Below are 24,112 nucleotides of genomic sequence, written 5' to 3' on the forward strand. Positions count from 1 at the left end.
ATGTGAATGCGCAACAAGCTGGGGGAGGCTGCTCAAAAGTTTGTGAGTTGCTCATTGCCCATTCCTGCTGCCATGCCACGGAGGAAACAAACCAATCCATGGGGAATGAGCAGCCAAACCTAACAAATGCATATCCTTGCTAGTTAGAGTGAGGAGGGGCTGTATTTCTGAAAGGCAGATACTCAGACCACAGAAATACAATTGATAGGGAGGGCTCAGTGTGGTGTCATTTCCCCTCTTCTCCTGGAGAGGGAGGAGCAGAGAGCACTTTCTGTTCTTCTTTCTTCTTCTGACCAGTGATGGATGCAGACATGCCTCTGCCTGCTCCAGCTCCAGGCACATGCCTGAAGCTGATTATACTGTAAACATAAGTATGTTGCCTGCATAGTTTTCACTGCTACTGTTGCTGTGAACCGCTGCATGAATACAAAGTAAGTAAATCTTATTTTAAAATTTACTTTACAGGTTGTTGTCTGATTCTTTGTTAAGCAGGGAAGAAGGGGGAAGCCAGCTTTCTTCGTTAGGTGAACTTGCAGGAAAAGAGGCTTTGCAGCTCAATTTCTGTGCTTCTAATTTTGCTGCCAAGGATGCGATTTCGAAACGCTGTCTAACCCACACATGTGGGGGCATGGAGGGATAAATTTCAATTAATTTCCTCTCCTACCCATTAAAACCCATCCCACACGTTCATGTTTTACGTCATTTGAAGACTAACCTTGAAAAGAAGCCAAAACCAAACTTTGAGCAAACCAGCTCAAACTTCTTCGTATAGTTTACATACAGTGAGTTAACAGTAACCTCCAGATTCACATTCTTTATCTGAAAATTTACAATGCTTCACATTATTTTTCTTAATAAGAGATGTGTGCATTCACTTCATGTCACACTGATTAGTTTCCTTCCTGTTGTCTTGCTGTCATATGAGAAATAGTGAAATGTCTCTAGTTATCTTTTTTTTCTAGCTTAACGTACAATTGAAACCACTTATTGGACCATTTGCTATGACCCTTTTTTTCAACCAGTTGCGTTTCATGTTATGGTTCCCTTTAGTCTGCTTTTCTCAAGCTTTTTTGAGAGGATGTCTTGTGGGACTAGGTTAAAGGCCTTCAACTTGATCTTGCTTTCTTTTTCAAAGACGAAAACTTGGTTGCATTGGTACAACTTATTTCATATTTCCCCAAAGATAGAAGCCATTTTTTCCTTCCGCGTACCCTTCTCCAGTTATCTGGAAGGTGTTCTCTAATTCTTCTTAGTCCTCTGAATTTTCATTTCTGATAACTAGTTCTTTTTCCAGCAAGCACTTCCAAAATTTTTGGGTTGATGTGGAGCAGGATAAAAAAAAACTAGGACTGAGGCAAGATGTGCTTGGCAAGATTTGGTACACTTTACCACCAGGTATCCCCAAACTCGGCCCTCCAGATGTTTTGAGGCTACAACTCCGATCAGGACCCAATGGTCAAGGATGATGGGAATTGTAGTCCCAAAACATCTGGAGGGCCGAGTTTGGGAATGCCTGCTACCACTTTACTCTTAAGAGAAATGATCATGAAAACAAGAGTCTGTTTATTATCATTACTGGGAATCATTCACTAATCACTTCTCTGAGAGCTCAGGGTGGCTTAAAACAGAATTATCAATAATAAAACACTTATAATACAGTAACAATAAAACTTCATCTCATTTATGCATCAGTCATACCTTCACAATAATATACAGTGTTCAAGGCCTGCTTGAAAACAACAGTTTTGCAGTGTCTTACAAAAGGCTGTGCCACTATCAAGAGGATTTTGGACTGCCAGGGTGGGATTTGAACCTGGGCCACCTTGACTATTCTCAATTCGTGTTGAGAATGACAGAAATGCAGGATTGTCCCTGTGGCAGGGGCTTCATTGCTTGTAATTAGTACCTTGAAACTCACAGGAGAGCCATTGCTGTCACCGATGAATTAGTGATCTATTGTTGCTTTTTTCAATCCAGAATTCTTGGTCATGTAGAAGTTACTTCCGGATAACACCCCTGTTGTATGGTGGTGTTTTTTTCACAATGACGATTATATTGTAGTTTAAAGGGGTCAAAGTGCTTCTCTCTCTTGGCAGCAGTATTATTATTTCCTTATCTCGGATGAGCTCTGAGGGAGAGTGGACTTTCTCTGGACCGCTAATGAGCGGAAAGATTGGAATTTAGGATTTCCAGTCTCATAGCTCAGCTTCTTAGCTGCAAGACCACCTTTTTTTTCTCACGAAAGCTCCATGAAGTATAGGTGCAAGTGGCCAGCGCCAATACAAACTTGGGGGGCAAGAGAGGATTATCGAAACTGACTTCAATATATTTTCTTTTCTGAAATTAGGGAACACGGCACTCACGTATGCCTGTGCTGGAGGCTATGTAGATGTGGTCAAGGCCCTGTTGGAGTCGGGTGCCAGTATTGAGGACCATAACGAAAATGGCCATACTCCTCTCATGGAGGCAGGGAGCGCTGGGCATGTGGAAGTTGCCAGAGTCCTGCTGGAAAACGGAGCTGGAATCAATACGCATTCCAATGAATTTAAGGAAAGTGCACTGACACTGGCTTGCTATAAAGGTACAGTATCTCAACTAAAGCCTTTCATTGATAAAAACTGACATCACTCTTTTGTGGGGCTTGCAAACCCCTCGGTCAACTTATTAGGATTGAATTTGGAGATCTTAATTCTCATTTGCTTTTGCACTTTTGGTTCAAACGAATAAAGTGAGTGAGACTGTAAATGGTTTTAATTTCTGACCTAAACCATTGGAATCCAGCCCTACCTTTGTTCGATGTTCAGCAATTTTCATTACTCCTGCTTCCCAGCCCCCCTCCAAAAAGAAAACCCCTACTTAAATTACACATGTTCAGTACTGGAACATGCTGCAAAATAACAGGGACTGTTATATTGAACATTGTGTATTGTGTTCAGTATTCATGCTATACTTTTGTTCTTTTCTGCTAAGGAGTGAGGTGCAGGTCTTTCCAGGGCTGAAAACAGGTTGAAGCAGTGGAAGACTTCTAAAGCAGATTACTAATATTACAATTACAATTATAATATTTCAATTTTAAGCTGTGAAATATAGTGCCCCATGGAAAGAAAACAGCTAAAGATTTGAGGCTATTAAAAAAAAAACATTTTCTGCAAGACTCACAAAGGAAGAAACTTTGGAACTTTGTGTTCCTTTGTCATTTTTTTTAAAGTTTTTTTCAATGAAATCATCCTGCTAGTGCAGGGACTTACACCTGCGCAATGGAGTACCCTCTCATCTGCCTGCGCACAGCCTAATCCAGGCATAGGCAAACTCTGGCCTTCCAGATGTTTGGGACTACAATTCCCATCATCTCTAGCTAACAAGACCAGTGGTCAGGGATGATGGGAAATGTAGTCCCAAACATCTGGAGGGCCGGAGTTCGCCCTATGCCTGGCCTAATCTGTTCTGGTGGATCACCCAACCCTTCAGGGCAGATTTTCTTTAGGAGAGGGAGAAGAAGTCCTGTTGCACTGGCAGAAGAATCCCTTGCGCTGATTTGTTGGAGACAATCTTTTTCACTTTCCCAGGTTTTGTTCCTGGTTTCATTTTTGAGATTTGAAAGCTACAGTGGTACCTCTGATTGCGAACAGGATCCGTTCCCGAGGCCCGTTCGCAACATGAAAAGAGCGCAACCTGAAGCGCCGAATGTGCGCGGTGCGATTCGGTGCTTCTGTGCACGCGCGAAGCACCAAACCCAGAAGTAACCCATTCCGGTACTTCCGGGTTCGGCGCGTTCGTATCCCGTGATGAACGCAACCCGCAGCGAACGCAACCAGAGGTATGACAGTACTTTTATTGCGGCACTTCAGTGAGTGTCGATAAGAACAAACCCACTGTTTTGGGTATTGTTCATCCACTTTTCCTTGATTTTAGTAGTTTCATGAGCAAATAGAAATTCACATTTTTGACAGAGAGCTTTTATTTGGATTTGTATTCTGCTGTTTCTCCATGGCTTATAGCAATACAAACACTTTCTCTCCACCACCACCCCGCCCCCACAAAAAAATGTGTTCCCAGATTGCACCGTTAAAGAGAAAATACCGTATTTCCCCGTGTATAAGACTAGGTCCCCCCCCCAAAAAAAACATAATGTCAGAAATTAGGGGGCATCTTATACACGGGGCCACCCCCCATTTTCTTAAATCTGAGTCCCCCAAAATAGGGGGCGTCTTATAGGTGGAAAAATACGGCAATGTCTTTCTGAAATCGTCAGTGGATGCCAATTAATCTTTGTTGTGTTTTGTTTTATTAAAATGTGTGTTTGTGTGTGTGTTTTAGGTCATTTAGAAATGGTGAGATTTTTGCTGGAAGCAGGTGCAGACCAGGAGCATAAAACAGATGAAATGCACACTGCATTAATGGAGGCATGCATGGTAAGTACGGTAGATGATGCCCAGAGATCAGCCTGCTTTTGTGCTTCAATTTTGGTATAAAGCTGTTACTCCCGAAATTGATAGTAATTTCTGCACTCGTTAGACAAGGCAGTATTACAATAAATGTACATCTGATCATGACTCAGGATGCGTAACACATAAAAAAGCAATCCCAGAAAGAACTATGAATATGAAATATAACTACAACCACAGTGGGGGTCTAATCTTAAAATTCATGAGCTAAATTCTCACTGTGTGTGAAATTCAAAACGTAGCAGGAGACCAGTCAGTTTTGCTTTAAAATAATAAGGAAAAAATGTTGATATGTATACTAGGGGCTGCCACCGCTGCTCATTCCACTTACCAGCTCCACCAAATCCTCCACCCTTTTGCCACTTCCTTCCCCTCAACATGAACAACTCCCTTCCCTTTATACTTTCCCCCCTTCTCCCCTATCCCTTCACAGCTCAGAGAAACCTCCAACCCCTTTCAAAGCAGGGTGGGAAGCACTTCGGAGAACAGTTTGGCAAAGCGCTCTCTGAAGCTCCTCCCACAGTCTTTTAAACACTGGTCCAGCAATGTTTAACGGGGGGGTGGGGGTCATTTTAGAAAGCAATTACGCAAGCTGCTCCCTGAAGCCCCCCGCCCCGTTATAAAATGTCTTGCTTTTTCGTTTAACTGCTCTAGTGATTCGCCTCCCCCTGCATGAGGCAGGGGAGAGCTGAGCCAACAGCTTTAAGAAGAGCTTCAGGAATTGAGAGAAGCATTGGCTGGCTTCATGGTTTTTCCAGTGTTGTGATTTTTGCATAGTGTGCATGCAGACACCCACACACACCATGATTCACAATATAATACCAGGTCTAAAATTATGAAACCGATATTATATTTATTTATTGCATTAGCCATATGGCTGTAGCACATAGTAAAAGACCAGGCAGTGGCCTGGCACGATTATACAAAGAATACAACAGATACAGTTAAAACATTGGAGGTAAAATCGTGCTGGAAAATACAAACAAAATAAAAAGCAATATCAGGGCATGACGACAGAGTCCATGTCAGGAAGATACATAAGACTAAGGCTAAGGGAAGTTAGCCAGAAAGGTGGTCCTGAGTTTCAGGGCCTGTAATATGTAGATGGCCACTCCACGTGAAACCAAGGGGTTGGCATCTACCAGTAAGTATTTCATGCAGTCAACGTCCCTGGCGATAGTCGGCGGGATTAGAGGGAGAAGCCTAGGTCTTATTGAGGCATATAGTGGGCAGTAGAGGAAGAAGTGAATAAAGTCCTCTATCTTTCCCTTGTTGCATGGGCAGAGTCGAAGATCCAGAGGAGTGTTGGAAAATACACCCTATAAGAATGCTGTGGGAATGGCATGAAATTGAGCTAGTGTAAAGGCCCTTCTTAGCATAGGATTTATCAGATCACTCAAATAGTGGGCCAGAGATCTAACTGCCTTCACGCGTGGGAACCACGTGGATATGGGCTTCTAACCGGTTTTGGGCAATATATTGATATACCGCCCGGCCCTACTGCCCAGGCTTGCGCCCCAGAGAGGTCACTTTGGTGCAGCTAACACAGCCATTTGACTTCATCCCCGGAGGGCGCACTCCATTGTCTCTTGAGACAGAGGGATGCCAGCAACAGTTTCCAAAAACCTGAACCTACCGCTATCTGCCAACTGTGCTTTGCAAAGCTTTGTATAAATGCCTCACTTAGTGGTGTGAAATAAGTTAGTGAGAATGAAGAAATTCTTCACCCACAGCTCGCGTAGTTAACCTTTTATGCTTTTTGCTTTCTAGGATGGGCATGTGGAAGTTGCAAGGCTACTCCTTGATAGTGGTGCTCAAGTGAACATGCCTGCTGATTCCTTCGAATCTCCATTAACTCTGGCAGCCTGTGGTGGACATGTAGAGCTGGCTGCCTTATTAATAGAGCGAGGGGCTAACCTGGAAGAGGTGAACGATGAAGGCTACACACCATTGATGGAAGCAGCCCGAGAGGGTCATGAGGAGATGGTGGCATTACTCCTAGGTCAAGGTAACTGCAACAATATAACGAGTACACTAATAGCGGCACTGAAAACTTCTGAATATCCTAAACTGTGTATTTTAGGAATCGTCTTTTCAAGACTGAATTGTTTTGCCCATTTTTACTATTTAACTTGTACTACGCATTATATAAAAGCTCCCTTTTCAAAACGTAACCTGTTGACTCCAGGGAATGCCAACCTTCCTATGAGTTCTGTTAATACCTTACATGTCAACCACAGCAGGAAATACATGCCTTAGAAGGTCACCTTAGAAAGTCCATATTCTCTTAATAGGTGCACTTGGTAGACTCCTGTACTGACGTACAGTGGTACCTCAGGTTACAAACACCTCAGGTTACAAACACTTCGGGTTGTAGACTCCGCTAACCTGGAAGTAGTACCTCGGGTTAAGAACTTTACCTCAGGATGAGAACAGAAATAGCACGGTGGCGGCAGCGGGAGGCCCCATTAGCTAAAGTGGTACCTCAGGTTAAGAACAGTTTCAGGTTAAGAACGTATCTCTGGAACGAATTAAGTACATAACCAGAGGTACCACTGTAATTGTAAAGAAGGGGCATCATGAGATCTTGGAAAAACTACCAGTCAATAACCTGAGGAAGATTTATCTCAATTGATTTAGTAATTCGTCTTGAAAAGGACTTGATACCCATGTACAAATATTGTCTCTCTTTCTGTGCTGTTTTCTAAGCTTAATTCCCATTGGTATGTTTCTTTCTGGAAGGAGCCAACATCAATGCCCAGACAGAAGAGACCCAAGAAACTGCCTTAACATTAGCATGCTGTGGGGGCTTTCTGGAAGTGGCTGATTTTCTTATCAAAGCAGGAGCTGATATAGAACTTGGCTGCTCAACCCCTTTGATGGAAGCTGCTCAGGAGGGTCACTTGGAGCTAGTTAAATACTTATTAGCTGCAGGTACGGAATGGTTCTCCTTGCACACATTTGTTCATGTTTATATTTGAAAACCTATTCTTAAAGCAGTACTGTCACGGGGCTGTATTTCCCTGCTGCGTGTGTTTTAGTAGTCCATGCAAATATATGTAAAGTGGCTGCTTTGGAACATAGTAGCCAAGCACCCTAATACTTGACTGTTTTGAAATGTGATTAAATGTCTTGCTAGAGGATGAGGCACTTGCATATTTTCTAAGCTTATTGTACTTGTTTCAGGAGCCAATGTGCATGCAACAACAGCAACAGGAGACACAGCGCTGACATATGCCTGTGAGAATGGCCATACCGATGTAGCAGATGTGTTGCTTCAAGCAGATGCTGATCTGGTAAGCTGCCAGTAGAAGCTTTGAGCTTTTCTTACATTGTGTAAGGACCCTATTGGGCTTGGTTATATTGATCCACCCCAACCCTCAGTTCTCCCAAGTATTAGCAAATAAAGGTAAAGGTAAAGGGACCCCTGACCATTAGGTTCAGTCGTGTCCGACTCTGGGGTTGTGGCACTCATCTCGCTTTACTGGCCGAGGGAGCCGGTGTACAGCTTCCAGGTCACATGGCCAGCATGACTAAGCCGCTTCTGGCGAAACAGAGCAGCACACGGAAACACTGTTTACCTTCCCGCCAGAGTGGTACCTATTTATCTACTTGCACTTGATATGCTTTCGAACTGCTAGGTGGGCAAGAGCAGGGACCGAGCAACAGGAGTTTACCCTGTCATGGGGATTTGAACTGCCAACCTTCTGATCAGCAAGCCCTAGGCTTTGTGGTTTAACCCACAGTGCCACCCGCGTCCCATAACAAATAACAAATAACAAAGCAAATAACAAAGTATAATTAAACGGATTAGAGGAAAGTTGCATATTCATCAGACAAAATGAACAGCTGATCACCACTAACAAAAACTTTAAAAGATACAATGCTGGGGGCTACAGTGTCTAATGGGGCATAAAAGGAAGGTTCAACAACAGCAAGCAAGCAAGCACGCTTAATAAGATTTTTAAAGACTTAATCAACCAGACATGCTTCCCTGAAGAAGAGAGTTCAAGAGTTGATACTTCAGCTGATCAACCAGACATGCTTCCCTGAAGAAGAGAGTTCAAGAGTTGATACTTCAGCTGTGAAAGCCCTAGACCAGACGTGGGGAGCCTTCAACCCAGTTGGGCTAATTAGGCCTGCTAGACTATTTAGGCCAAGTTGCATACCCCGCTCCACACCCGACATGATCGATCAGGTGTGGGGCAGGTAGGGACACGGCTGAGCTGAAAGTGGGTATGCAGCAACTGCCACTCAGCTGATTGGCGGCAACGGCAAAGCCCTGTGTACCTGACTTAACAGAGTCCGACAATCAGCTGGCGCATGGGGCTTTTGAAGCGCTGGGCACAGTGCTCCAAAAGACTCTGATTGGTGGACTTGCAGAGCGCTGTGCATGGGCTGTGCTTTTCCCTGTGTGGCTTTAATTCTAGTCTTGCAAACAAAGAGGGATCCCCTGGTGCTGTTGTGATATCACAGCCCCGCTTGGTCTGCAGAAGGGGATAACAACTTGGCCTTTCCCCACTTCTTCTCTAGACTTTCTTCCAGCCTCCCCAGCTGATCTTAAGGCACTTTAAATTGAGCCTAGAAAAAGCTGATAACTCATATGACCTCTACAGGACAAGTGTCATAGGATCTGCTGCATTCTAAACCAGTTGTAGTTTCTGACCACACTTCAGAACCAGCTCTGCAGAGAATACGTAGCTATCAAAGTGTGATTTTATCACGTTATGTATAATGGTAGCCCGAGCAGTGTATTTCTTGCCCAGAAAACAAAAATTTTTTACTGGGATCCTTGGTGTCAACTGCCCCTTCAGTTCATCCGAGTCTGAACACTAATCACAGCTCAGATATATTTGTGGGAAAGCTCCCAAGGCTCCAGGGAATTGTGCAGTGTCTGAATGAATATCACAGGACACAGATCAGGGAACCACCTCCTGAGTTTTGGGAGCAAAATACCTAGGCAATCCTGAAACTTGTTAGATCAATTCTGTAGAGAGAACATTTAAAAAGCTCCTGCCCAAGCTTATTTCATTGCATCTTTATACAAAACCACTAATATAGTATACCAAGTCCTGGGCATGACTCTGGGGTGAAGTCTAGGGTTGCCTGCCTTCTAGTCGGTTTCATCACTAAAGCCGCAGTGATTTAGAGGAGTCCATTCCTTTTGACTAGCTTAGCAGGCAATAAAAGAAGCCCTCTTCTTCTTGCTGGTGTGGCGGCTGCATATATGAGACACTCTATGTGCTTAGGCCAAGCAGCAGCTAAACAATCTCTTAAGTCTGGTAATTCCATCTAGAAATTATGTTTCTGTTGCAATCTGCATTTCCCCCAGTTGATGGCTTTGTAGCTGGTCACCCACTTATTTGTTGGGCTGCCTTCCTGAATCTTTTCAAGTTCAGCTCCAGCAGGTATGCTGGAAGTACAGAGTTACTTTTAGAACCTATTATCCTCCCATAGTGTGTTATTCCAATTATTCTTTGCATTTATTGAACTATATGCATTCGTTCTGACATTTTTCTTATGGAGTAAGTGTGATGAATCTAGAGTTGCCCTCACAAGAGTTGTGCTCGTATTGATTGAAGTGTGTATTTGTGTGTTAGGGGGTGACTGTCACTGATTCTTCCTTTCCAATTAGAGCCTCTTGTTCCCCTAGGAAAAGCTGCTGTGGAAAGGTGGGAGGAGGAATGAATGAAGATTTCCATCTATTTCTTTCCTTCGGTGGGGAGCCTCCACTGGTTCCCAGTTGCTTCCATGAATAGAAGGAGCCCTTCCATTTGTGAAGGGGCAAATCTTGACCTAACCCAGCAAATTTAGTTTTGAAAGCGTAGAAAGGTTCCATTGCAGCTAACAGATTATTAAACACTGCACTTTATAACCATTAGGTAAAACAACTTTGAAAAACAGAGGTTGCATGAAAAACATTTAAAAAACAACAACTAGGAATTTCTGGTTTCCAAGTTGGATTCTGTTTTTTCTTTCCCCCAGGAACATGAATCTGAAGGGGGAAGAACTCCTTTAATGAAAGCTGCAAGAGCAGGTCATGTCTGTACTGTTCAGTTCTTAATTAGCAAGGGTAAGTTTGAATAATGTTTCACCTTTTTAAGGATTTTCAGGTGTTTGTTTAATAGCCCAGCAGTTCAACTGAATCACTGTTGAGCAAAGTATAATTTCATAGATTTGAGTCTTCCAGAAATTAAGGGTGAAATTAATTTCTTTCACTTGCCTGTGATTCAGTCGAGGAAGAAAAAATTGTCGTATACGCTCATGCTTTTTCTTCTATGTCAGACTTGCGTCTCCTTCAGTTACTTCCATGACCCAGTGTGGCCTTGAATAATGGAAAAGAGTTCAAATTCCACTTAGCCTTGAAGCTTAGTGGGTAGATAGATCACTATTCATAGGGCGGTTGTGAGAATAAAATGGGATAAGCTTCTTGGTTATGTGATTTGGGTGCAAATGTGATGAATATATTGCAACACAGCGTGCAATTCCAAAGAAATGTACAACTTTTAAGCAGCCTTGGTAGTAAATAGTCATGGTATAGGAGGCGCCACAGACGGATATGGTTTTTTCAGGGATAGGGATGAGATTGCAATCCCAGCCCCTTATAGGAGGAGATCAATGGGAAGGTTCTCACCTTAGAAGTAAAAGTGTGATTCAGAATACGAAGTTCTCTTCATCTTCTTTCTATGCTTTATGTCAGGAGCAAATGTGAATAGGACCACAGCTAACAATGATCATACAGTGTTGTCGCTTGCCTGTGCTGGAGGCCACCTGTCGGTTGTGGAGTTGTTGTTAGCTCATGGAGCTGATCCTACACACAGACTGAAGGTATACAGTGTTTTACTTTCCATATTTTGTAGCGTGTGTGTGTTTTAGGGCAATAAACCAGTGTAACAGCGGGGAATATAAAATAAAAACGACTTGATTACAAAGTTTGGGTATTTTTCATCCATAAATGGGTTTTGCATCAAGTTCCCCTCTAACTTCTTTTTGGGGGGGGTGGGGGGAGAATCTGTAAGAAACTCTGTATGAAAAAAATTGGCTGTTATGCTGTTTTTATATTCATCTCTGAATATAACCTTCCTAGTAAACTTTCTGTCCACTGTTACCGGTTATAGGCAGCCAGGGAACCTTGCTTAAGGAGGCCAAAAACTGATTAAAGTGTGGGCAGGAGCCAAAATAATTTATTAATACTAGTTAATTTACTTTTTAAACATATGAAGAGTAATTAAAAACAATTAAATGTTTTGTAAAATGTTAGATATCATGTAACATGCCGTTTTTGGGGTGTGGTGTTTTTTAGAATTCAAAACCAAAATACATCTTTCAGTGTGGCTCCTTATTTTAACCCATGATTTCTTTACAGGATGGTTCAACCATGCTAATAGAAGCCGCTAAAGGTGGTCATACCAGTGTGGTTTGTTTACCTGTTGGACTACCCTAACAATCTGCTTCTGCTCCTCCGCCCGAGTCCACCCAGCTGACTCCTCCATCCCACGATTTAAATAGGGTAAGATTTAAAGCGGCAGCATGCTTGCCCCCTTTTAAAATGTTTTTCAGTCAATTTCTTAATGATGAATTTATTGCCTCTCATCTGAAAAAAAAGGTGTTGGTAGTCATCAGATATTGTAGAAGTCCCGGTAATCTTCAATGAGAAGCTGCTAAAATTCAAAGGAAATACTGCCGTCCTTTGTCAGATGTAGTTTAATCCTTGCCTTCCAGATCTGCAAAAAAACTATTCAGGGGACTCTTTGCTTGGAAAGAATATTTTGCTTATCACTTGTTGGGCTTACTTGTGCCTCTAGTGGACCAAGGCAGGAGCATCTTTTACAGGAAGTTTTTGCTCCTTCTTCAACAAAACAGTCAAATTCTCTTTTGGCTCCTCTTAATCCATCTTGGCTTGGCAATTTTCTTCTTCTGTGATTCACTCTTTTTACGGTTCTTTTTCTGTATTTTCTAAAAATAAAAAGATTAGAATCCTTCCTTTCCCTCCTCTCCATGGACTGGCTTCTGGGACAAGCGGCCTGTCTACAATTTTTTTCTCATTTGGGTGAAGCAGTGAATGGTCTCCCCATTGCAGGGAGCATTGGATTGTCATCCGTAGGGTGGTGGCAATATACTGAGACCTACCACCCCACAGGCTTTAATTTTCAGCCCTTACGGAGGCGGCTTCAGCTGGGGTGGATTCCTGGAGACATGTCCAGGCAGCACTAGTCAAGATATGGGCCGTTCCCTGCCCAGACTCCCAAGCCACAAAAGCATCCCACCATGCTCCCAAGCAGGCCAGATTAGCCTTTTGGGGCCCATGGCTTCTCCATAGCAGTTGCGTTGGCATTCCTTTCACCACTGGAGCTCATATCCTCCTTTATATGGAGAGATGGCAGCCTTGGCCCCACAGAAAGCCCCAATGGATGATAATGGAGCCTAGCAGCTCGGTAAGGCCTCATGCAAAACATGCACTTTCAAGGGCCTACTGCTACCACAGTGGACAGGCAGGAAAAGAGGACAGGCAGGCTACAGACGCAAGGTAGAGTGAAGGAATACAGACAAAAAACAACAACCCTGGAACAAAACATGTTTTTCTCCGAAGGGACAGTAGGAGACAGATTCAGCAACTCCAGCCTTCACCAAGAACCCTCAAAACCACCAAAGACACCATAAGCGATAAAGTTCGTGTGTGTGTATGTGTGTGAGAGAGAGAGACTTTCAAGCATTCATACATAGTTGGCACCACTCAACGACGGATCAGTGGGTTCTGAATATCATCTATGGTTCCTGCAAGGAATTAATCAGTTATCCCATCACTCACCCTGCCTCACCCTCCAAATGCCAGATTGGGGTGTGTGTGTGTGTGTGTGTGTGTGTACAGCATCTCATCATGGCAGCAATAGAGCCAGTACCCCCAGAAGAACACTCATTAGGTGTCTACTCAGTCGTCTTTGTAGTTCCCAAGAAAGATCACAAAGCCTGGAAGGCAGTACTTGATCAGAAGGATCTCAACTGCTGGGTGATCAATTTTCTGGGTGGAATCCCTAGCCTCCATCAAGCAGTCCCTTCATCTCAACAACTCATGACATCCATTGACTTACAGGATGCATACCTGCATCTTCCTATTAATCCCAAGTTCCACAAGTATCTCCAGTTCTTCATTGACCTGCACCATTACCAATTCGTAGTCCTCCTGTTTGGATTATCTCATTTTCAAGAGTCTTCATGAAGATAATGGTTACCCTGGTAGCTCACCTCCCCCAGGGCAATCACAACTACCAGTACTTAGACAACCTCCTCATCCATTCTCCAACCATGAGCCAGGCAGCCCGCCATCTTCAGGGCATTTTGAGGACCCTCCAAACTCACAGATTCATCATCAGCCAGGAAGAGCCATTTCCTCCATACGTAGCTCCTCATACATCTTATTGCACTGATAAATGCCACCTGTCTCCTGAAAGTATCATCAGATCAAGGCAGCAGCCACGTTCCTTACATCTTCCAAAAGCATGGGGATCACGTTATTGGTTCTTATCCTGGGCCTATGCATGTCAGCCTCACAAGTCTCCCCGTGGACCAAGCTTCAAATGAGACCACTCCAGTGGTCTTTCTACCACACCAGTGGTTGATCATTCACAGCAAGCACTGCTACATCTCAGTCCCTCCATGCGTAAGAGAGACCATGTGCTGTTGGAGCAGGGATTGCAACCTCTGAAAGGAACCCAGTTCAGAGATCCCCCAAAGACAACCATAACACCAGACACTGCCAGCCGGCATTGCTGAGAGCACATTGCGGAGGCAACTGGTCCAGGTGGACTGGATACCTGTTGAGTCACAGCACAGCATCAATGGCTTGAACTTTAGTACGGCTGGCCACTTAGCACTTCTTCCACAACATGCCTGTCTCACATCCTAATCAGAACGGACAACACAAGTGTTTGCTCCTGTCAACAGGGAAGGCAGGACCAAAGCAGCGGTTTGGTAACAGGAAACAACATTATTCCTACTCTGGGTTTGAGAACTCCCTTCTCAGCGGAACACATGTCTGGATATCCAACATGCAAGCTGACTGGTTGAACCGCACCAGATTGAACCCAGGGAAATGGACACTACACAATGCATTGTTTCGACACTTTCAGTAAGTTCTAGGTCCGTTAGACATAGACCTCTTTGCCTCCAAGGTGAACCACCAGCTTCCTAACCACTACTCAAGGTTCAAGGATCCAGGAGTGGAAGCCTGGGCCTCGGGGTCTCCACTATGCCTTCCTGCCAGTAACGATTCTGCCCAGAGTCTTTGCAAGCTACAGGGGGAAAGGCACAGCTGATCCTGGTGGCTCCCTATTGGGATCCTGACCCTGGCAGTGAACAACCCCCCAACGGACACTCTAACCAGACCAGACCTCATTTCACAGGGACCAGTCCTGCATCTGGACTCAGCCTAGCAATACCTAACTGCCTGGCATTTGAATGGCAATGTCTGAAGAACTAGGAGCTCTCACTGACAGTCATTTCCACAATTGTGCATCCCGACACCCCTTCACAACCATATCTACCAGATGGTGTGGAGGCCTTTCTTAAATGGCACAGGCACAGGCAAGTTTCGGCGAAACCACCTCCATCCCTGACTTACTGTTCTTACAGGAAGGCCTTCAACAAGGGCTCAAAACTTATATGCCTAACAACAAGTGGTGGCCATTTCTTCTATATATATTATTAATAATAATATCTGACTGGGTTGCCCCAGCCACTCTGGGCTGCTCCCAAAATATTAAAAATTCTATTCTGGCATGGCCATATGTCCGTTCTGACCACTCACTAGTAAAACACTTGGTCCATTCTCCAAGTCCTCCAGTTATTCACTGTTTTCCTTCCTGGGAGCTTCACAAGGTGTTCCCAGCTCTCCAATGACCAGCTTTTGAGCCACTGAAACAAGTACCATTGAAGATCCTCCCTTTTCATGTCCTGTTCCTGTTTCCATCACCTCAGCCCACAGAGTCTTCATGATCAATGCCCTTTCGTAGCAAGGCATCTCGGTCTCTCCATAGTGACAGAGTGATTCTCCAGTTGGATACCACCTTCCTTCCCAAGGTGCTGTTCCATCTTCTGCCCAAATCCATCACACAACTTGGAGAAGGCTTGGCGTCCCTCGATGTTTGCCTGGCTCTGGAGGTATATATTGACCATACAAAGGACATATGACAAACTTCCTCCCTCTTTGTCTCATTTCACCCCTCCTCCCTGGAGCAGAGGAGTGACCAACTACGCTTCCCAGATGGATAAAAGCGTGCATTTCACTGTCCTACAAGGCACAGAAACTGCCTGTTCCCAAACGCCTGACCGCCCATTCCATGAGAGCAGGGGCAACTACTGCTGCTTTTTCTGCAAATGCCTCCTTGTTAGAAATATGCAGAGCAGTGACTTGAGCGTCCCCAAGCACGTTCACCTGGCACTTTTAAGTTGGATGCCTTTGCTTCCTCGGAAGTGCATCTGTTGAGGGTCTTACAGCAGGCTCTCCCACAGTAGTAACTTGTTGCAATTGAAACCCACCTTAGTTGCGTGGTCTTTTGTACGTCCCAACCCAGTGATGCTACGCTAGCAAGAAATGTACCATTGTACCTACCTGAAGGGTAGATCTGTTAGTCTAGTGTAACATCTCTGGGGCCACACTTTTGCATGGCCCGCAACACGTTCTTCCCACCTCTATTTGCACACTTAGCTTTCAGTTAATGGTTTGTTGTGAGAAATAGGTTAACACTATTCCAAGTTTCAGTTCTGGACTGTTGAGTCAACAGTGTGATGCAGCAGCTAAAAAAGCCAATGCAATTCTGGGCTGCATCAATAGGAGTATAGCATCTAGATCAAGGGAAGTAATAGTACCACTGTATTCCGCTCTGGTCAGACCTCACCTGGAATACTGTGTCCAGTTCTGGGCACCACAGTTCAAGAAGGATACTGACAAGCTGGAACGTGTCCAGAGGAGGGCAACCAAAATGGTCAAAGGCCTGGAAACGATGCCTTATGAGGAACGGCTTAGGGAGCTGGGTATGTTTAGCCTGGAAAAGAGAAGGTTAAGGGGTGATATGATAGCCATTTCAAATATATCAAAGGATGTCATATAGAGGAGGGTGAAAGGTTGTTTTCTGCTGCTGCCCAGAGAAGCGGACACGGAGTAATGGATTCAAACTACAAGAAAGAAGATTCCACTAAACATTAGGAAGAACTTCCTGACAGTGAGAGCTGTTCGGCAGTGGAATTTGCTGCCAAGGAGTGTGGTGGAGTCTCCTTCTTTGGAGGTCTTTAAGCGGAGGCTTGACAGCCATCTGTCGGGAATGCTTTGATGGTGTTTCCTGCTTGGCAGGGGGTTGGACTGGATGGCCCTGGTGGTCTCTTCCAACTCTAGGATTCTATGAAATACACAAAACTGAAGAGGGGCCAGCCTATTTTTTGTAAAAGCTACTCCTGCCTTCGTCCACTAGAGGCACAATAAAACCCAACCCAGTGATACTACATTGGACAAGCAGATCTACCTTTCAGGTAGGCACAGTGGTACATTTTACCCAGTTAACTCTCTTGAGGGCAATTTTGTGACTGCACACTTGTCTTAAAGCAATTTTCATTACACTAGGAAAGCTACTTCTGTTAGTACAAATCAAAGAATAACCGCCTGAAGCTGTAACTGTTGGTGCTGAGTCTATTGTATGAATTGTGAGATGTTTACACATGCCACTTTGTTGGAACAGTTTGTTTTGGTCATGTAGGACAACAAAGGATGTAATCTTAGTGTCCCCTGTTCTAGGCTCCTCGTGTACCAGTGCAGGCACTTCCCATGGTCGTCCCTCCCCAAGAGCCTGACAAACCCCCTGCCAATGTCGCCACAACCCTGCCCATCAGAAATAAAGGTCAGTTGTAATTCTACAGATTATCAGTAAAATACGTTTTGTAGGTGTAATATTAGGATTGCTTTCAATTCTTCAGCATCACTCTAGTTTCTCCAGTGGGTATTTGGGGAAAACAAAATGATTAAGGGGTGTTTTCCAGGAAATCTGTCTTTATGTATAAGTTAGCTAAATTGCTGGCTTGAGTTTTCACATTAATAAGGAGACATTTTTCATGGTGGTGCAACTGAGAGATAATTGTGGCGTTACAGTTGTTCTGGCAGAATTTCTGCTAGCACTACACCAATAAAATTTGGTATGTGTGCACTTTGAATGTTGCCATTAAAATATTCTTGTTAGATATAATTTTTAACACATTTATCCTTTTTAAGATACACTTCTCTGTAAAGGGTTGTTAATAACTCTCCTGTATTTGGGAGAAAGGGCAACAACTTATTTAGAAACTGGGGTGTTGCATTCAGATGAGGGGATGTTGCCTTCTTCTTACTCATGCTGTGTTTTTGTTTGCCTGTTAAAATAAAAGCGTAACTCTGTCCCTAGTGATGCATCTGCAGCTAAATCACTGTAATGTAGCTCAAATTGGTTAAAAAAAAACCAACCCATGAAAACTTGTAATCTAGCAGTTGTTATTCTGCAATGATGGGATTATTTGCTTTTCAGTTCAGGAAACTCAGATTGGTGCATGTGCAAACCACTTCTTATGTAGAACATGGAAGTGTACTTACTGCAGGCGTTTTTAATGATTTCCGTTTTTGAAGATTGGGCACTGTGCACAAGCCCTCAAATGTTACAAGCTAACATTTTTAGTAAGGTACCAATATAGTGTTTAAACTTCATAGAGGCTTCAAAGAATGTGTTTTTGCATTAAACGATGCACGCCGCCAGCCCACTTCCAGCATCCCTTCCTGCTCGACCTCTGTCCTTCCCACATTGAATATGGTCATCTGAATGGGAATTCTTCACACATTTGGTTTGAACATGCTTAGTATCTCACTGCTGCTGAGAACCTCAGTCCTGCAGGTTTCCAGATCGAGGAAGATTCTAAGCACTTTCAGTCAAATGTCCAAAGCTCTTCCTTCATCCCTTCCCAATCAATGCGGAAGGTTGGGGGTGTAGTGTGGATGGGAATGGGGTCATATGGACTGCACCCTACAATTTAAGCGCACCTGTGTTCTTTGAATGGCAAGTAGGTTGCAAAGCACTTGGCTGCAGTTTATGTACCCTTTATCTGAAGTGCACAGCTGTTGTACAATATCTGTACCCTGAAGCAACTAAGCTCTTGGTTTACAATCTTAATTCCTCAATAAAATGCTCAGAAGAAAAAAAAATAGGTATGTCTCTTTCCCCCATAGAGACCGTTCGCCTTTTTGTGGATTCCGCAGTGTGTTTGTGCTTTCTTGATCAGTAGGTCTGTAATGAGAATGTTGTTCACATGAACTTCCATTTGGTTCTGAGGGGGTTTCTCTTTCACACAGCCACTTCCAAACAAAAGTCCAGCAACCATTTGCAACCAAACAGCCCAGATGTACAAGGTTACATCGCCAATCAGTCTCCAGAGAGTATTGTTGAGGAGGCTCAGGGCAAGCTGACAGAGTTGGAGCAAAGGATAAAGGAGGCCATAGAGAAGAATGCCCAGCTGCAGTCTTTGGAACTGGCGCATGCCGACCAGCTCACCAAGGAGAAGATTGAGGAGCTGAACAAAACGAGAGAGGAGCAAATTCAAGAAGCAAAAGATCTTAGAGGAGCTGCAGAAAGTAGAGCGGGAACTGCAGCTGAAAACACAGCAGCAACTGAAAAAGCAATACCTGGAGGTTAAAGCGCAGAGAATTCAACTTCAGCAGCAGCAGCAGCACACAACAGTCGTGTCAGCACTTAGGACTTCTGACTCCTGTTGGGGTAGGAGAGCAGCTGACCGAGGGAGACTATGCACGGTTGCAACAGGTGGACCCTTACTTGCTCAAAGACGACCCCCAGCAAACGGCGGCCCAGATGGGCTTCGCTCCAATCCAGCCTCTTGCAATGCACAAGCTTTGCCTCTTTCTGCGGGTTTCCTTACCTCCAGGGGTCTATTGCAAATCTTACAGAACTGCAAGGTGTCATAGTTGGACAGCCAGTACTGGGCCAAGCACAACTTACAGGGCTGGGCAAGGAATTCTGACAGACGCACAGCAGGGGTTAATGGTAGCCAGCCCTGCCCAGACCCTCAATGACACGCTGGATGACATCATGGCAGGTGTGTATAACTTGTTACATACAAGTGAAATGTCATATGCTTTAAAAAAAAAAAAAAAAACACCAAACCAACAGTTGAGGCATGCCAACATTTTTATTTTTTCAGCTTACAAAACCTTTCCTGCTTGGCAGGAGGTTTGGACTGGATGGCCCTTGTGGTCTCTTCCAATTCCATGATTCTATGAAAACCTGGGTTGTTTTGGCCCCTTATTTTAGAATAAGGAATACCTGAAATAGAACTGAAACCAACATTCACATTTAAGTTTGCTGTTGGCGAGTACGTTGTCCCTTTTAGGTCCCAAGCTCCGGAAGTCAGAGGTCTTTGCCTTGATAAGGATGCTGTGTTCCATGCCCGCTCCCATGAATTAATTTCACTTTTTAATTACAGCTCATTCATGTTCTGAAATACATGAAAAAGACTTTGAATTGACTTGAATTAACACTTTGAATTGTAGAAGAACATTACTTTGGGAAGGAGGACTTGGATAAGAAATTTAATTTTCTACTTTTTTTACTTCCACAGTAATGTTCTTAAGAGATCATAGCCAAGATCGATCTAGCCATATTAATGCGCTCCTTCCAGAGCTCTGTGGCAGCAACAGAGTTCTCCATCCCCTTCCATCCCCTTTGCAGAAACAAGAACTAAACAAGGGAAGGCCTTTTCTGCATAGTCTGTGCAAATTGACTCTGGGTTTAAACTGCATTCCTTGGTTAACCTGAGTTCATGGTTGTTTTGGTTTAGCAGAATAGGTGGTGCCAGTTCAGATTCATCTGGCCAATCACAGCTAGACAACGTCTTTTGGTCAACCCCTTGAGTATGTGAGAAGCAGAAAGATAGCAGTAGTGAAAATAGGGTCATCACCATAACCTGTCTTTTTAAAGATGATCTGTGCTGCCATTTGTAAATTTTACCGATTTACAAGTATTGAAGCTTCGGCTCTTCAGTCCAAAGAGTTTACTGTGCAAGTCAAGCTGCCCTTTCTCCTTGCATCTGACACAGGCCCTTCATTTCATTTCAGCAGCCTTAGCTGGCTTTATTACATGCATCTAGAAGACCTTCGTTTGGGTCATTTGGCAAATCCACCCAAAGAGTTCTGACACACACCTGGCTCTTGGGTCATTTGCCCTTAATATTCCAACTGGTCCGTGACTTGGCCAGAAATGGTTTTTTTTTTTGAAAGGCTAGGGGTGAGGTGGAATTTCATTTACACAAAGAAGTGTTTAGCACCCTTTCAGAAGCTTTGTGGTGACACTAATAGAGTATTGGTAATTTTCATCTTCTGATGTGTAGGCAGGCTTGTTTCTTGATACCAGTCATATGAATCTGAATTTGAGCAGTTAGTGGTCCTGTGCTCTCATAGTCATAGCCATGTACTGATACATAAAGACTGTTAACCTTAATTATAGGATAAAAGGTATGAGAGACCACAACACGGTAATTTACTTGCTCAAAAAATTCATATTCTGCTGGCAGTTAAGATTTCTTTCAGTTTGTATTAATGTTTTCTAAGACAATTAAAATAAAGATAATGTGAGCTCTGACTCTGATTTGCTATTTCTTGTTCGACATCAAATTCTCAAGCTTTTGATATCCCCCTGGATTTTTTTTTTTTTTGGGTGAGAGAAGCTTCCTCGAGATATTTAATACAATTGACTTAATTCAAGGACTGGTTCACATGTCATCCTAAACCATGGCTTCTCTGGGAGCAGGACTCTAGCAGGTCCCGTCCCCCCTGCTTTCCCTGAACACCTTTAGGTCATTTGTACCCAGGAATCATGGTTTGTAAAAAAAAATTACCATATTTATTTGAATGTAATGTGAACCTTTTTTGGCGAAATATCATCGCAAAAATTAGGGTGTGCATTAGATACGATGGCGCTTTAGATTCGATTGCAACCTTGAAAAACACCGCTGACATAGCAAATACTTTTTTGGTTTCAAGGTTGTGAAAATTGAGGTGTGCATTAGATTCGATGGCACATTAGATTCGCATAAATACAGTATAGTTAGCTTAAACTAGCTTCAGGAAGCATTGTTTGAAGTCAGATTGTTCTGAAACTGACATGAGTTTAAACAAGTTTAAATCCTGGTCCGGATGCCACAACAATCAAACTGTTAAGAATGGTGAAAGTAGAGCAGTTGCAGTCCTCCTGGCCATGCAGAAAGTGTAGGAGCCCAAGACTCACAAGAATTCCTACATATGGTTGTCTCACTAAAGCATGACTTTGTACGGCATGCAAACTGGGCCCAGTGCCTTCTATCCTAGGTCAGATATTTTGAACATAGTTCAAAAGGCATCCCTATAGTTCTTCTCACTAAATACTCTGATCCATACATAATTGTAACTTTGTGGTTTTCGTTTTTCAGACTGTTGGGTAGAAGCAGAAATATTTTAAGAAGGATTGGGTGACTGTTGGGTTCTAACAATCCAGTCCCAGATAGCCATTTTTTTAAAAGTCAAACTTCTGTTCTATCAAACCTTCCATTTCTCAGCAACTCTTATCCGACATATCAGTTCATTCCAAACAAGGATTAAATTGGTACAGACTAAATTTCGGACTGCTCTCATTAGGGCCAAATGCTGTCATCTTCCCCCATGCAGCCGACTCTTCTTGGCTACATTTTTACCCCAATGAAAGAAAGGCAAGAGCATGGCATGTTTTGGATATTGATTCAGCCTAAGGAATACCGCTTTTCACATCTTGCCTAACATGCAGCTTTTAATTAGACCATTTTGAGAAACTTTCAGAAGTTCTAGCCAATCATACTTCTAACAAGCACAATTGTTCTCTCCAATAGCAGTGAGTGGAAGAGCATCTGCGGTGTCGAATACCCCTACCCACAGCATTGCGACGTCTGTCTCCCAACCTCAGACACCGGCTCCAAGCCCTATCATTTCTCCCTCAGCCATGCTACCAGTCTACCCTGCCATAGATATTGATGCGCAGGTAAGCCGGAAATAAGCCATAGACATACATACTCACTCCTCCAGTTTTAAGAAGTTTAAAGCTGCTGCTTCTTACGTTTTTGGAACAAAGCGCACTTGCCTGTTACATATCATGAGCTATGATTTGAACCTAACCATGGTTAGAGAAAATAATCCTGGTTTGTTAGATAAAACTCTTGGAAGAACACGAGCCCTCTGTTACCATAGGGTGTCTTTTGTTGCATCAAATCACAACTTGTGATACATGAACTGGGCTGCACATGTACATTTATTCAGTTCTTAATTGTGCTTTTGTGTTTTGTTTCTGACATGGAGACATTAGGAACGTTTTGGGAAGCATGACTCCCGGTTTAAATGGTGATTCTTTAGCAGAGGCTGAATTAGATGGATTTCCTAAATTGCGCTGTATTTATTACAAAGCAGCTTTAGAAGCAGAGCGCCTCATCCAAAGACTCTACAGGCAATAATATTTCACATTTAATGATGTTTGTTGTTGTAGTTAAATGATGTACATTTCCTTCACATTAAGGAAAGCCATTAATGTGTTGACATGGCATTTGTCTTCCAGACTGAAAGTAACCATGACACTGCGTTGACCCTTGCATGTGCTGGTGGACATGAGGAGCTGGTGCAAACGCTCCTAGAGCGGGGAGCTAATATTGAACACAGGGACAAAAAAGGTACATGCCTGCTGATAAAGTAATGGTATAAACAGAGTTTTCTGTAGATGACAGATTTACATATGCTGGTTTTGACCTTTAAAGCCCTATGCGGCCTAGGACCCTCATACTTACAGGACCGCCTCTCCTGGTATGTCCCACAGAGGACCCTAAGGTCCATGAATAATAATAGCTTAAAGGTCCCAGACCCTAAGGAAGCCAGACTATCCTCCACCAGCGCCAGGGCCTTTTCAGTGACGGCTCCGACCTGGTGGAATTCTCTGTCCCACAAGACTAGGGCCCTGCAGGACTTGATCTCCTTCCGCAGGGCCTGTAAGACAGAGCTATTCCGCCTGCCTTCATTTGAATTAGCCTGATCCTCTATTCCTTTTTCCCTTTCCTCTTCTGTGAAGAAACCCTTCCTGGGACCCCACATTTAAATTCTTATTCACACACCTCCTTGCTGGCCCTAGTAGGACCAACTTGGCCAGTTAGCCCTGGTGATCATTCGATGTCTACTGACCGGGTTCCCCCCCGCCCAAAAAAATGACCCCTGATTTTTTTGAATTTTAGTTATATCGATGCTGCATTTTATGTTGTATTCTATGCTGTTTTATGTTGTTTTTAAGTCGCATTTAATCAGTGTTTTATATTTGCTGTTAGCTGCCCTGAGCCTGGTTTTTAAACCGGGAAGTGCAGGGTATAAATATTTTTTATTATTATTTATATTATTAGAAATAGAAATACTTTATTGTCACTGTATCACATGTTTACATTTACAGTGGTGCCCCGCTAGACCAGTGTTTTTCAACCTTTTTTGGGCAAAGGCACACTTGTTTCATGAAAAAAATCACGAGGCACACCACCATTAGAAAATGTTAACAAATTTAACTCTGTGCCTATATTGACTATATATAAAGTAATTCTCTTGAATAGGAATCAAA

At 43.5% G+C, this 24,112-nt stretch overlaps 1 protein-coding gene across 1 annotated transcript in view; it reads left to right on the forward strand.

The window, feature by feature from the left end:
* LOC117058480 (ankyrin repeat domain-containing protein 17-like) overlaps nt 1-24,112 on the forward strand; it is a 78,967-nt gene that overhangs the window by 29,783 nt on the left and 25,072 nt on the right. The window contains 17 exon segments of the mRNA XM_033169663.1: nt 2,348-2,581; nt 4,318-4,412; nt 6,216-6,453; nt 7,188-7,379; nt 7,632-7,741; nt 10,431-10,518; nt 11,146-11,273; nt 11,812-11,955; nt 17,230-17,332; nt 18,805-19,048; nt 19,050-19,176; nt 19,178-19,349; nt 19,352-19,377; nt 19,380-19,467; nt 19,470-19,562; nt 22,362-22,510; nt 23,078-23,189. Coding sequence (XP_033025554.1) covers nt 2,348-2,581; nt 4,318-4,412; nt 6,216-6,453; nt 7,188-7,379; nt 7,632-7,741; nt 10,431-10,518; nt 11,146-11,273; nt 11,812-11,955; nt 17,230-17,332; nt 18,805-19,048; nt 19,050-19,176; nt 19,178-19,349; nt 19,352-19,377; nt 19,380-19,467; nt 19,470-19,562; nt 22,362-22,510; nt 23,078-23,189 — 2,343 coding nt within the window.

The sequence above is a fragment of the Lacerta agilis genome, chromosome 14, assembly GCF_009819535.1.
Source record: "Lacerta agilis isolate rLacAgi1 chromosome 14, rLacAgi1.pri, whole genome shotgun sequence".
In the NCBI taxonomy this organism is placed as follows: Eukaryota; Metazoa; Chordata; class Lepidosauria; order Squamata; family Lacertidae; genus Lacerta; species Lacerta agilis.